Source organism: Neolamprologus brichardi, chromosome 7, assembly GCF_056152115.1.
Source record: "Neolamprologus brichardi isolate AB-2024 chromosome 7, ASM5615211v1, whole genome shotgun sequence".
NCBI classification, from domain to species: domain Eukaryota; kingdom Metazoa; phylum Chordata; class Actinopteri; order Cichliformes; family Cichlidae; genus Neolamprologus; species Neolamprologus brichardi.
The window spans coordinates 58878580-58892921 of record NC_142110.1 but is presented as its reverse complement, the minus strand read 5'-3'; the positions used below and the strand labels follow the sequence as shown (position 1 = coordinate 58892921).

Genomic DNA, 14342 nt, shown 5'->3' with positions numbered 1-14342 from the left:
AAAGCTCTAAAATTGTATCAGTTTGGGACTTGGATATTATTTATCTTAAAATAGTTAAAGCTATTGTCGACCACTAAAATAATAATTCCTGTGTGTTTGCTGTGAATACCCTTGCTGTGATCTGATCTTCCATGTACTTTTTCAGGATTCATTAAATGTTGCTCACCCACTTTTTGGATCCTTTGGTGGATATGTGTAAATCAGTGAGTGTGCATTGTATGGGCTCTTTAGAGATAACCCTTTGGAAGCTACTGTTAAAAGACAGAGAAGTGTGTGACATAATACTCTTCAAATTATTCAATAAATAATCTAATATATACTATAAAGCATAATGCTGTGACATTATAAAGCTCAGCAATTAGCAATGCATGAAAAGAAGATTTTATTGTGTTTTCACAGACCAGTAGGTCACCAAAAGTGATTTTTAATAAATTCCTTAATAATTCTTCAGACAACGGATCATGTTCTGCTATATATAGATTTTTTTTAGTAAGAAAAAGAAATAGTTACCATCTTCCAGTATTTTTCAGCAGTAGTCACTAAATAAATTTGCGAACACTAATCATTTAACAAGGTTTTTTTTATTCATCCTATTCTACTGAATACATTTTATTCCAGCTGAAACATGCTGTTGAATTTCATTCAGTGTCCATAATCTGAACAGATTCATTGACCACATCCAGGGACAGGGGTGTCACAGTTTTGGTCAGGACAGCGGTGGTCCCAGTCTTATACCTGTACTGCCCTTCTCTGAAAAGAAAAGACAGAGCGAGAGAAAAAATGTAACGCATTAGATTTATCTAATTGGATTTGGATTAGATATTTTCTAAAGAAGAAAAACTGTCAGGTCAGTTTCAGATTTATCCACACATTCTATTTTATTTAGGACAAAAGTTAAATAAAAAGTTACGCTGAAAAGAAGCCGTTTACTGTGCTCCTCTGAGTACAAGCAAAGTAGGAATAATTCTGGTTTGAGTGACACTTCTTTTGGGATAATCTTGAGGAATTGTACATGTTTGATGTTAAGCAGATATGTTTGTAGTGACTGTCAAATGTCAAGAAAATCTGACCAAACTAATAACGGCCTCAATGCCCAACTTCTTCCAGTGATTCAGGAAAAGTTTTCTGCATAGCATCTACAGTTTTGCTTTTCTATGAAAAGCAGGTGGACAAGCAGAAGTTCAAAAATTGTGATTAAATTGTGATTAACTTTAAACTTTGGTGTTAAATCGCATTGGTTTAACTGCTTTGTTACTCTTGCTGCTATTGGGTGGCTGTAGCTCAGGTGGTAGAGCAGGTCATCTACTGATCGGAAGGTTGGTGGTTCGATCCCTGGCTTCCCCAGTCTGCATGCCAAATATCCTTGGACAAGATACTAACCCCAAATTGCTCTCCGATGCATCCATCGGAGTATGAATGTGTGTGTGAATGTTACCTTAGAAAGCACTTAGAAAAATGTGCTGGTGCGAATGGGTGAATGTAAAAGTTGTGTACAGCGCTTTGAGTGCTCAGAAAGAGTAGAAAAGCGCTATATAAGAACCAGTCCATTTACCATTTATTGTTGATGCCTATATTATGCTGAATTTAGTGATCATATTAGTCTTTTTGTCCTTTATGAAAATGCCCATGTGAGTGCTCTGATTATGTGACCAGCAGATTAACAAACGGAAAAAAACACAAATTAACAGTGTAATAGAATAATGGCTCACCTTTTTCCCTTCGTTGTGGGCTTGTCATAGCCACGCAAATATTCCACTCCAGCTTCAGTGATGACACACAAGTCGACGTTACTGCCTGAACCCAGGTCACAGAAAATCCCTGCAGCGATGGCATCTCGTACTAGCTGCTTCGCCTCTTCCAACTGAAGACATGTTATTAAATTTCATTCAATTTATATGTCTTTCCGATTCTGTGGAAATTATTACTTCAATTTGTTTATTCTTAAAGATTTGACTCTTTATTTAATTACCTATGTCATAAGAGGGAACATGACAATGCCTTACCTCCATATTTGGTTTGAACCTGTCCTCAAATACAGAGACAGCAGCTGCTGCTCCAGATCCTAAAATCAGAGCCAAACATTGTTATTATTACTATTACTGTCACTGTCTGTTGCTAGGCAAAATTATTTTCATTCAACTGTATGTTTATAATGATAATTTATGACTGAAAGTTGAAATGTTGTATGAAGTATTAAAAAAAACAGGATGCAATGAGCTGAAAAAATGATTTGTATAAACTAAGAACATGTGTCATTTTAAGAAATATATTATCATTTTTAATGGAGCAACACATCACAAAATGATAGATTCAGAATGCAGTTTAACATCGTCTTGCTGAAATATGCAAGACCTTGAAAAAACATCATCTGGATGGGAGCATATGGTGCTCTAAGTTCTATATATCCTATTCAGTACTGATGGCGCTTTCCAGATGTGCAAACTACCAATCCCATCAGAGATGGAGCCTTTATAAACGAGATAGATAGAATAATGTTTTTCAAACATGTAAATATATGTAAAATAACAAGAGATAAGAAAAACTTAAAAACATCACGTTTTCATGAATATCTCTATGTCTACACAATGTTTATGCTCATAAAGGAGTAGGGTGAAGTTTACACTTTTTCTGTTCCTTCCACCTTATTTCAAATTCCATTATTTACAAATCAATATTCACAATTCGACATTATATGATCCACACATGTTTGACTGTATACAAGTCTAGACTCATATACAACACATAAACATACACACACAAGAAAATTTCAGCTTGTAAACCAAAACACTCTTGCCTCAGTCTATGAATTTGAGAACAAGGCTTCAACAGAACACAATGAGAGGAAATTTCCTATATTCATGCAATTTATCATTTATTAAACAATCACATGAATTTTTGTATTGATGTCTTTTTCTTAACTTCATTTGTACAGGTGTTCCACACATTAACTGTTGTGACTGTAATGCTGTGACATTTTACATTAGTCCTAACTACTGGCTTGCTGAACATAAGGATTCTTCCCAGGTCATGAGTATTTGGTCTTATCTGGAAAAAGTTCTGAATGTTGTGTGGCAAAGATTTACTTGCTGCTTTGTACATTGTACGGTTCTGAGGTCACCCAAATCCTTAAATCTGAGAATATTCAGTTTAATAAAAAGTGGATTTGATGGTTCTCTTAAGGTGGTTTTATTTATTATCCTTATTGCTCTTTTTTGCAGAATTGGATGGGTGTGTGCTTTATGCGTGTTTCCCCACACGTCCACACAATATGTCATGTACGGGAGTATCATAGAACAATAAAGAGTATATAATTCATTTGATTTATACGATCCTTAATCTTGTAGAGAATTGCCAGAGAATTGCCATGTTATTTATTGTCAGTTTACTATTGGTAGAATATGTGTGATTCCCAAATATTATGAATTTTGTTCTACTCAGGTTCAATATTAATTTATTATAGTCAAACCAGGTCTTCAGATTATTTAATTAATTTTCTAGTTCATTCAGAAGTTGTTCCAAGTTTCTTCCACGGCACATATCTCATTAATGTACAATATGAAAAGCAGTGGCCCCAAAACTGATCCTTGGGGAACTCCACACTCAATGGGTTTCAGTTTTGATTTTACGGCATTTATTTGGATAAAATAAAAACTGTTTCTGGTCTTTAAGATAACTGTTAACTCATGATAATGCCACCCCTCTGACCCCAACATGTACATAGTTTGTTAATTAAAAGGTTGTGATCGACTTTATCAAATCTTTTTTCTAATCTAAAAAAAAAAACCTGACAGCATATTCTTTGATTTCAATAGCAGTTGTTACTGTATCTATAAACTTCATTAACGTATGTGTTGTGGTACTTTTGCATCTAATCTGCTATTCATTGTTTTTTGTGATAAACTCATACAATCTATTTTAAAAAATATTTTTCCAGTATCTTAGAGAACTGTGGTATTAAAGAGATGGGCTGATGGTTTGCGAGAATATGTTTATCTCCAGCTTTATATATTGGAACTAACTTTGCAATTTTCATCTTATCAGGGAATACACCTTTCTGTTATGACAGATTACAAATGTAGGTAAATGGTTTCACAATACATCCAATAATACCTTTATTTCAATTCATAACAATGCCATCACAGTCAGTTAGTTAATTTTTTGGAGTTAAAGGATGTAGCTACATAAATAATTTCCTCTTCATCTACTCCCCTTATAAACATTGAGTTTGCTATATTAATAGTTTTAGTTTTAGGAGCATATCCAGCTTTTACAATTCCTTAAGCCAAGACAGGATCAAAATCAAGAAAAAAGTAATTAAAACCATTTGCAATTTCTTTTATGTCACTGATCATTGTATTTTGTATTTGCAAGTTATTTTGATATTCTAATCCCTTAGTTCCTTTATTTACAATGTTATTTAGTATTGTCCACATGTTTTTCATGTTATTCTTATTTTCATCTAAAACTTTACTGTAGTCATTTCTTTTGCTGCTTCTTATAATTTTTTATCAATTTATTCTTATACCTCTTATAAGTTTGTTCAGCTTCTATTGTTCTTTAAAAAAAATAATAATTATACAACAGAGTTTTCAAATGCCACGTCAACATCTTGCTTGATCTCATAGATGTTACTCCAGTCTTGGCTGTTGAGGCGGCAAATTGCTTCTTGTGTTTTATGTCTAATTAATTTCTTATTAGGTTCACATCTGTTAATCCTGGCATAGTTCTGTAATGTTGCAAAAACTGGTAGATGTCATTTATTATTAATCCACTTACAACATTCCTGTCAACAGCATTAGTGAAAATATTATCGATAAGTGTAGAAGTTATCGGTTATTCAGGTTATTCTTGTTGGACGGGAGATTGAGAGATAAAGACATAATGCTAGACATTGTATGTGTGATGGCTGCACTTACAGCCACACAGTGGTAATGGCCACCATATTAGCGTAAAGGCTTATACATAACACTGCATTCACATTTGTCTTTAAATATAGTAATTAATTTACAGGACAATGAATAACTGGTTCTGGTTTAGAATTAATTAACATATCCACATAACACTGCATTCTAAAATAAGTGCACACATTTTAGTTTACACTGTTAAGTATGATTAATCTTTGATTTCTGAGTTACCTTAGTTGCAGCTGCTCCAGTCCCTTGATTGAGGAGCCAAGAGGTGGAAAAGGGGCGGAGCAAGCCTTGATGGAAAACTGCAAATTTGCTCATTCCATAACTCGGGACCATGGGGGGGAATTGGAGTTCATTATGTTAGTTTCAGTTAGGTTTTTTGTGTGTTTTACCCCTTGTGTTTTTTGTGGACTGATCAGCCACTATTTAAGTTTCCCCTTTGTCTTGTTAAGTGAGGTCAGTTTGTTTGAGTTATCAGTATTGTTTGTTAACTTTGAGCAGAGTTCTGTAATTTTGACCTCTTTTATGGGCCCAAGACTTTGATTCTTTTTGAATGATTTAACCAATTATGTTTTTGGGTTAAATAAAAAAATTCTTTTTTTGGACTTTAACCTGTGCCTAAGTTTCCTTCGCTGCTGGGCCATCACAGTATGAATGAAATTAGTGATAGTGCTGTTCGCAGTTGGATTCAACAAATCTATACTGAAATCAACACAAATAAATGTCATTTTCTTGCTGTTAACAGGATTATACTTGTTCATCTAAATTGTAATTCTAATGAATGTACTCAGCTTGAATCTGTATGACGCAAGCAGGGAGAGAGGAATAACAAATATTTGTGTAAAAATGTAGGGTGCAAATGTAAAAAAATAGATAATAAAGTACAAATATGTTTGTTACTTCCTACCTCTGGAAGACAGTCATTTCTGGAAGTCTTCCTGTGCATATGTAGTGTATAAACATGTCGTTTATACTGTGATGAGCTATTCAAGGTCTTCACAGTTTTATGAGGAACAAACACTGACCTGATTCATTCAAACATTAAAGAGGAACCTAAAGGGATGAATCTGTTTTATGTCTATACATATAAAAGACAGAAAACATACCAAAGAACCTATTTTAAATTGTATCATTAAGAACTTTGTTACTGCCAGCCTGCAGTTTATACAGGATCAATTCAAAGCAAGTCACCCCAAGGCTGTGTGTATTGTGAGATAAAGACCCTACAGTATTAGAAAGAAAGGAATTGGTGAGGAGTTTTCTTCTTGTTAAAAAATATATATATTTTTAACAGGAACAAAAGCCCAGCAGAACCAGGCTCAAGGAGGTGCAGTTATATGCTGAGGTCATTTGAGGTAAGGGGGAAAGGAAGAGAACAGAGAGAGGAAGAACACAAAAGGCAAACTACAGGAGAAGCCAGAGTTTATTAATTGCTAATGATTAAATACAGTGGTGGTGTATAAATACACAAGAGAGTGAAAGGAGATGAGTGAAGAAGAAATGCTTAAGCCTATTGCAGCATTACTAAAGGAGGATTTAGGGTTACCTGATCGAGCTCTAACATTAGGTTTTGTTGAAAATGAGAGTTTTGAACCTAATCTTAAAAGTAAAGAGGGTTACTGTCTCACGAATCCAAAATGGGAGCTGCTCCATTCATACTGGCAGCTCCTCAAATGAGCCCTCCCAGCAAGTAAAATTATTAAATTTGGAATGAAGAGAATAATTCGGTGCTTCAGGACTGCTTTGATGCTACAAACTGGGGTGTGTTTAAGACTGCTGCCCTGAGAGAGCACAGTTCTGTGAATTTAGAGGACTATGCATCAGTGGTTACCACTGATGCATACTGGCTTCCCTGGTTACCATCAGAGAAGCCAAGAGCCAGTACAGACTGAAGCTGGAAGGATATTACAACAACTCGAATTCCAGATTCATGTGGCAGGGCCTGCAACACATCACTGATTTCCAGCAGAGGAAAAGCAGGGTCACAGTCAGCTGCAACACATTACCAGACGAGCCGTCACCATAGTACCCTTTCCCCAAGAGAAACAACATAACCTGCTTGAATGACTATTGCCCCATCGCACTCACTTCAGTTGTGCTTTGAGAGGATAGTCATGACCCATATCAAAGAAGCCATCCCAGACCAACCCTCTGCAATTTGCATATCGGAAGAATCGTTCTACTGAAGACACTGTTAATGCAGTCATCCACACAGCCCTCTCACAACTCAAAAATAAGGACACCTATGTTTGAATGCTGTTTATAGACCTTAGTTTAGCATTGAACACTGTCATCCCAAACAGACTGATGTGAAAGCTCTCTACTTTTCGACTGACGCCCCCCCTCTGAAGCTGGGTCCTGGACTTCCTCACAGGCAGACATCAGACACAAACCAAGGACTCCCCAAGGCTGTGTTCTCAGTGTTCTCTGTGTTCTCAGTTCACTCCTGTACACCCTCTTCACCTACGACTGCGTCCCCTCCCAGCAACACCTAAGTTCGCTGACAGCACAACCTTCATCAGGCTCACTGGTGAAGAGGAGACTGCTTACACGGAAGCAGTCTCCTCTTCACCAGTGAACAGGGAAGAGTTGGCTCAGCTGGTATCCTGGTGCCTGGAAAATAGTCTCTCCTTAAATGCTGAGAAGGGTATGATGATTATTATTACAATTATTATTGTTGTCTGGGTCTACTTTGCTAGCGAGAGACAGAGAGTTGTTGAAAGGCTGCTCCAACAGAAATTATTGTTTCGGCAATAATAAAACATGAACACAGTGTACAGTCGAGTCTTAATGGCTTACTTACAACTGGGCTACACTGCCCATGAGGCTACATTCTTTAGAGCTATGCCTATAACATTCTGCCTATTGCCTTCATATTAAATAATTTTTTGAACAATAATTTTTAAAAATATTTCTTCACGTCATTATGCAGGCCGCAAGTAGAGGTGACATGGGCCGCAATTTTAAAACCCAGGCATTAGAGCCTCTTAATGCGTGTTTTCTTTGTGGTTCCACCGGCATGGAATTACCAAAAATAGAGAGGGCATAGCCTAACATATGAAACAGGAAAAAACCGCCGCGTAATCCCGTTATTTCAACAATGTAACTGTATTCTGAATACCACCTTTTAAAATGGTAACTGTAACGGAATACAGTTACTCATATTTTGTACTTTAAATTCAAACATGTATTCCGTTACTCCCCAACTCTGTTGACTGATTATTGACCCGAGGATGAGGAGAGGCCAGCACACCGCACTATACATCAACGGGACTCAGGTGGAGAAGGTGAACACCTTCTAATTCCTCTACAGGTGCACAGTGGAGAGTATCCTGACAAACTCCATCATAGTATGGGAACAGCACCACTCAGGACAGGAAGGCTCTCCAGCGTGTCATTAAACAGCACAATTCATCTGTGGAGTACCCTTCCCACCACTACAGGAGACTTACAACACTTGGGTCAGGAAAAGGGCACACAACATCATCAAGCACTGCACCAACCCACAGCACACACTGTTCTCACTCCTGCCATCTGGCAAATGCTACAGGAGTGTGAAAGCAAGGACAACCAGACTAACAAACAGTTTCAATCCAAAGGCTATCAGGCTACTGAATCACTGACTTATGACCTGTAATTTGCAATTTTGTACAGTTGTATACAACATAACACAACTTCAGACACTATCAACATTTTAATACCACATACTCTGTATATATTACCACTGTGACAGTGTTGCAACTACTTGCAATTGAAATTCTGACTACACCTACACATAAGCTACAGGTGCTACAAACTTGTACTTGTTTTACTTTATTTATTATTTTCAATGCTATTTTCTATGCTCAGAGTTAAGTTTAGTCTTTATTTTTATTTTATTTTATGTTTGTTTTTATTTAGTTGTGTGAAGGGAACCTGCAAAGTAAGAATTCCATTGCTCTGCTTAACCACTTGAATCTCTTGAATCTTTCACAGGAGTTGGGCCTAGAAGCTGAAGGCTCTGTTACCCATTCTATTTTTGAAAACTATAGAATATGGTAAAATGGTAAATTGTTATTGTACATGTACAACGAAATTGTGTACAGTGAGGAACTACACTAAGCCTACAGTATAAGTGTTGTGTTGGGATAGTAAGGTAGTATCAAGTCTTTAAGATATGAGTTTTGGAATATACTTCCAGAAGCTTGGAGAGCATGAAAGCTACTTAAAGACATTACAAGAAAGCTTGCCTAAGAGAGATCAGAATGTGTTGAAAAATAAAGTTGGTCATCCCAAATATTAACTTTAAGCTTGTTAGACTTGTGCAGGGCAGCATTGTTGCCGTACAACAAGAAGGTCCATGTCAACTCCAGCATCTGGGCCTTTCTGTCTGGAGTTTGCATGCAGTTTGAATCAATGCGAGTTCTCTCTTGGTAATATCTCCCACAGTGCAAACACATGCAGTTAGTGGGGTTAGGTTGATTGGTAATTCTAAATTGCCCGTAGGTGTGTATGGTATAGGAGTGTGAATGGTTGTCTGTCTCTGCCTGTTAGCACTGCAAAAGACTAGCAACCTGTCCACGGTGTACCCAGCTTCTTGTACTATGGCGGCTGGGATAAATTCCAGCCCCCCAGGATAGATAGATGGATGGGTGGAATTGTCCAAACTCTGCATTTCCCTTATATACTGTACTTGTATATGTGTTTGCACATTTCAAAATTACCGCTTCTATTTGTTACTTTCATAGCAAAATAAAAAACAATAACAGGTGCCTCAAGACTTTTGCACAGTATTGTTTTTATCATAAAGTAGTAAAACATCTCAGTTTAGGCATTTGGTATGTTTATAATATGTTATATGGTCAATAAAATATTAATTTATGAGATTTGCAAACTGCTGGATTCTGTCTGTGAAGGTTCTCAGTCATCCAGGTCATCGTAGTCTAAAGAGCTTGGAAAGAAAAGCATCTGGACTTGTTTAAGTTGCGTGAAGACGTTTCACCTCTGTCTGCCATCTATAATCCAGTTTTGAGAACCCTTCCCAGACGCCTTAACGCCCACTCACATCCTGGGCCATCTAACCTCAGGAAATCACATGGTAGAGTGGGGCCAGGTTTCACAATGAGCCCACCCGAAACTCTGGCTGATTGTGACCCACACCCGTTTTCACACCTCGGCTCATGTGATTAGGTAGAGGATCATCAGGGGGTCCTTTGTCCCTCTTTGGGGGGGAAACTCCCACTGGGTTTATATCTGGGACTCTCCACCATTTGACCTTAGAACTGAAGAAACTTCTTGGATGAGAGGTGAAACGTCTTCAAGCAACTTAAACAAGTCCAGAAGCTTTTCTTTCCAAGCTCCTTAGACTGGTGGATTCTATTTTCATTGATGTTTTAAACCAAGTTCCAACTTGAAAATTATTTGATTTTTCTTCTAGAAAACTCTTAGACACCTGCCACAGCATTCTGCACATATAGTAAACAGTACCCTAAACATATACATACCCATGGTGAGAAAAGGCAGTTTGTCATAAGAGCCATGAGGGTAAACACTGTACAGGTGAGCTCCAGTCACATCAACTCCTCCAACAATCAGAGATGACCCCACATGACCCTGGTACCTGACAAATCAAACAGATGGCATTACCACAACATCCAGCTTTTTTTGTTAGAGGAATACGGAGCACATCCTCCAAAATGTGCACATGTGAATAGGCAACAAAACAAAAACAATAGAGTACAGAGACAATGAGGGTACACAAATGCTTATCGCCCCAGCAAGCATTTCATGCCCTAGTTCAGAAGCTAATGAAAATTATCCAATTTAAATTTTAGTAAAATAATAGTGTGTAACTCTTGTTTATTTTCCCATAATAAGTTAGCTTTACCCAACCATAGCAGCTCTATGCCCCACAGTTTGAATATTGCTTGTTTAGCATCCAACTATTAGTTACTTATACTCTATTGCTCTCACCTGAACAGCATTTGTTTGAGCTGTCTGGTAACCATAGCAACAAGTGGGGGTCGCCCAGTGTTGAGCATGTGAAGTTCCACATTGGATGACATGATTTGTGTAGTTATCTCTGCATCTGCAGCAACACCAGCTCCACAGCAGCTACAAAACATGCAAAAAAATTGTTAGACAAGTCAAACAATAACCTGTTTGACGAACATGGCATAAGTATCTCTGCTTAGCCTTTGACGCATAAAGAAAAAAAGCCACATTTTTGTACTTTTGTACATTTTTATGCATTTTTTAATTTCTTTTGTTTTGGAGATACATGGCAGAATGGTATACCATGTATTGCCTCAAGTCTTATTATCCCTCTCTGTTTTTATTCTTTTTTGTCTCTTTATTTTTTGTGTTTTTAAGAGAGAAGGAGAGAGATCTGAAGAAAGTAAATAAGCCATATAGTTGCTGAATCTGTCCTCATTTTGAAAATTAAGTCTGTCCTCCGAAGTAGACCCTTGAATCAGCAAGTATAAGTGTCAGTATAACAATGCATCCATAGTGTCTATAGCTGTCCATGTGTATGACACCCAGGAAGGTACCAATTTGCTCTGATGATGTGTGGTGCACCTCCTGCCCTGGAACTGGAGAAGCATCAGACAAGGGGCACCAGGGGACAAGGAGGAGGAGATATGAGAACTAAGGAGGCATTGGCCAAGTCAGGAACTGAAAAGGCATCAGCAAGCTTTGAAGAAAAAATCTAAATGTTAGCAATAGTATTTGCATTCTAGCTATTGGAATGTTTTTCTCTGAAGAGAGCATGATGGCAGAATCGGCACTAGACGGGCAGATAGGGGCCACAAGAGGTAGACTTTGGAATGTGACCATTTAGTTTGTAAGCTGATTCAGGCAGATGGCTGGCTGATGGGCCATATATGACATCAGGAAAGAAATCAAGAAACTGAATGAAATGAAGCTGGCATGCTAGGAGCCTTGCCGCCATCAGGGGTCTTGTTTTCTAGTGAGAGCTATCTTCAAAGTGAGTGAGGAGTCAATTCGACTTGTCCTGTAAAATTAATGAGTAAACTTACTAGATTTTTGGAGCAATGTAGTGAATTTTCATGCAGTTTTTGTCAGCCACAACCATGTCATCTGTAGCTCTGGTATCTGCTCCCAAGATGACTCCATCCTAACACCACAAAAAGGAAATATAAAAGTTAACACACTTTAAATGCTAATTCAGCTTCCTAGTGTATTACTAGTGTTGTCCAACCATTGATGATTAATCCAAACCTTGTATACAATTCCAGCAATGGTGGTGCCTGTCTTCCTGGCATTAGGAGCTTTGTAACCAGCCTGAGACAAATTAGACTCCAGCACGGCATTCCTGGTAATGACACGGCAGAGAAAAGGGAAGACAGAGAGGCTCATATTAGTGTGAAATCGCTAATCGCTAATCTTTTTCTTTGTTCCGCCATTAATGTCGTAAAGCTATTTTTGTAAACGCTGTTAAATCCAGTTTGTGTACCTGCGGCTGTTCTCAAAAGAGAAACCTCCCGGCTGAAGCGCATAGGAATTCAGACTGTGCAGCATATTAGGTGCTGATTCTAAAGTAAAAGACTAAAAATCAAAGAAAACCCTTGTCACGGTGCGTCAGTTTGTGTAGGTGCTTCTCAGAAGTTTTCGCTTTTACTTTCACTTCTCAGAACAAGTCCCGCCTTACCCGCTGTAAAAAAATATCCACAACCGTCTGACATTTGCTCTTTTCTCTTATCTGTTCTCGTTGTTTATTGTTATTCGTTCTAAATAATTATTCATTTCCATGAAAAATGTGTTCAAAGAATAGTAAAGATATATGAGTTTTGTTAATTTGTTAACACGAATAATCTCATAATAAATTAACTTCGGAATTACATTGGTAATGTTTCTTTGCAGTGTATTAAACGTTACCTGCAAAGATGAAACCTGCTCCCGGAGGCTTAAACTGGCTTAAAGTGGCAGTTTAAGTGAGGCATCAGGATGAAACCTTTAGTCTGGGTTTAGTCTTTTTCTCCTCGCTTTTTTTTTTTTTTTTAAATGTTAAGGCCTAGACATCTATTGTAGACTATCTTTTCACCATTAGTGGTCAAGAACTGAACTGGAATTCAAAAAATAAAATAGCGTTATGGCACCTTCAGTACCCGAGTTATTAAATCTGTCAGTTTAACACATAGTACCGTCTAAGATATTTTTTTATGTACTGCAGGCTGGCGTTGCTTCCTGCTGAAGGCATGGAGAGACAATAACAAATGGACATCAGTCTCCTTACACCCTAAACATATCCCTTTTTTCCTCCTCGTGTCATGGCGCAGATGTTGGGCTTAAAAATGTTCAAGTAGCCTTTTTGTTTGCACTGATACATAAAGAAAGTTTTGCCAACAAAATAAAAAAATAAAAAATAAATACAGCTAAATAGGACAATGTCGCCGTCTAGTGTCAAAAGTCATCCCGCACTGACTAGAAATGGCAAATGACTGTGAATAATCCTCAGCGTGATGAAGGATTAACGTTAGTGGTGTGATACGATGTTGGTATTCGCCCTAAACCAGGGCCAGGGTCATTACGGCCAGGGCGAGTAGAAAAAGAAGACAGAAGAAGAGGAGGTTAGTGTGTCACGGTTCTGGGTCATTTTGACCCAGCATTTTCTGTTTTTTTTAATATTCTTCTGTATTATGGTTCGTATTCTGATTCTGCTTTGTCGATTATTATTATAATTCTATGTTTCAGTTTATTCTGGTTTAGGGTTTTGTCCTTAGGTTTTGTGTTTTGTGCCCTCGTGTTGAGTGTAGGTTTAGTTCAGTGTCAAGTCTGCGTCTTTGTGAATTGTTTCCTGTTTTACTTTGAAGGTCCCTGTCTTACTCCCAGCTGTGTTCTCCTGCTGCATCGCATTCCCCTCGTTATCCCTCATGTTCCTTGTTCTAGTATATGTTTCTTAGTTCTTTCATGTCCCTGCACTAAGTCTTGTTTATAGTCGTCTCAGTGGTCATTGTCGTAGTTTTCGCTGTTCTTAGTTTCTCCAGTTTAGGTTTTAGTTTAGGTAGCCACTGTCCCTGCTGTTTTGTTATGCCTTTGTATCAGCCCACAATAAAGGCTCGCCTTTTTTAAAGTTCAGTTCTGCCTGCTCGCCTGTGTCTGCTCCTGGGTCCTCCACTCTCTCTCCACTCGGTCTGCGGGGCAGACCGTGACAATGGGGTGGAGGACATCTAGAGGGCTGATAGAAAAGGATGTTAGTGGCAGATAGAGGCTGATGTGGCGACCTTTATAGGGAGCAGCTGAAAGAAGAATTAGAAAAAATGCACTCTGGGATTAACACACAAGTCACCACACATTGAGACATCCTTTAGAATGGGCAGAGCAAGAACTCTTGCTCTTCATTTGATTCGTACTTTGAAATATAACTACTTTGTTTCAACATTTCACAACTCCACAAGAACAAAAATACACACAAATACACATATGGGGAAA

General features: G+C 37.9%; 1 protein-coding gene across 1 annotated transcript; it reads right to left on the bottom strand.

Annotated features, from left to right (window-relative positions):
- Positions 1-547: 547 nt before the first annotated feature.
- On the bottom strand, positions 548-12516 carry psmb10 (proteasome 20S subunit beta 10). The gene is made up of 8 exons (XM_006797303.3): positions 12367-12516; positions 12132-12225; positions 11930-12027; positions 10863-11003; positions 10394-10509; positions 2004-2062; positions 1710-1861; positions 548-750 (listed from the first exon to the last, which is right to left on the bottom strand). The coding sequence occupies exons 1-8, from the start codon at positions 12429-12431 to the stop codon at positions 639-641; spliced, it is 837 nt and encodes a 278-aa protein (XP_006797366.1). The 5' UTR covers positions 12432-12516; the 3' UTR covers positions 548-638.
- Positions 12517-14342: the final 1826 nt, after the last annotated feature.

Bases quoted from the DNA above. Each gene is read 5' to 3' on its own strand.
- psmb10 (XM_006797303.3), bottom strand. From the start codon at position 12,431: ATGCTGCACAGTCTGAATTCCTATGCGCTTCAGCCGGGAGGTTTCTCT. The intron at 12,226-12,366 runs GTACACAAACTG...TGTCATTACCAG, and splicing joins TCTTTTGAGAACAGCCGCAG to GAATGCCGTGCTGGAGTCTA. The intron at 1,862-2,003 runs GTAAGGCATTGT...ACATGTCTTCAG, and splicing joins GGTTCAAACCAAATATGGAG to TTGGAAGAGGCGAAGCAGCT.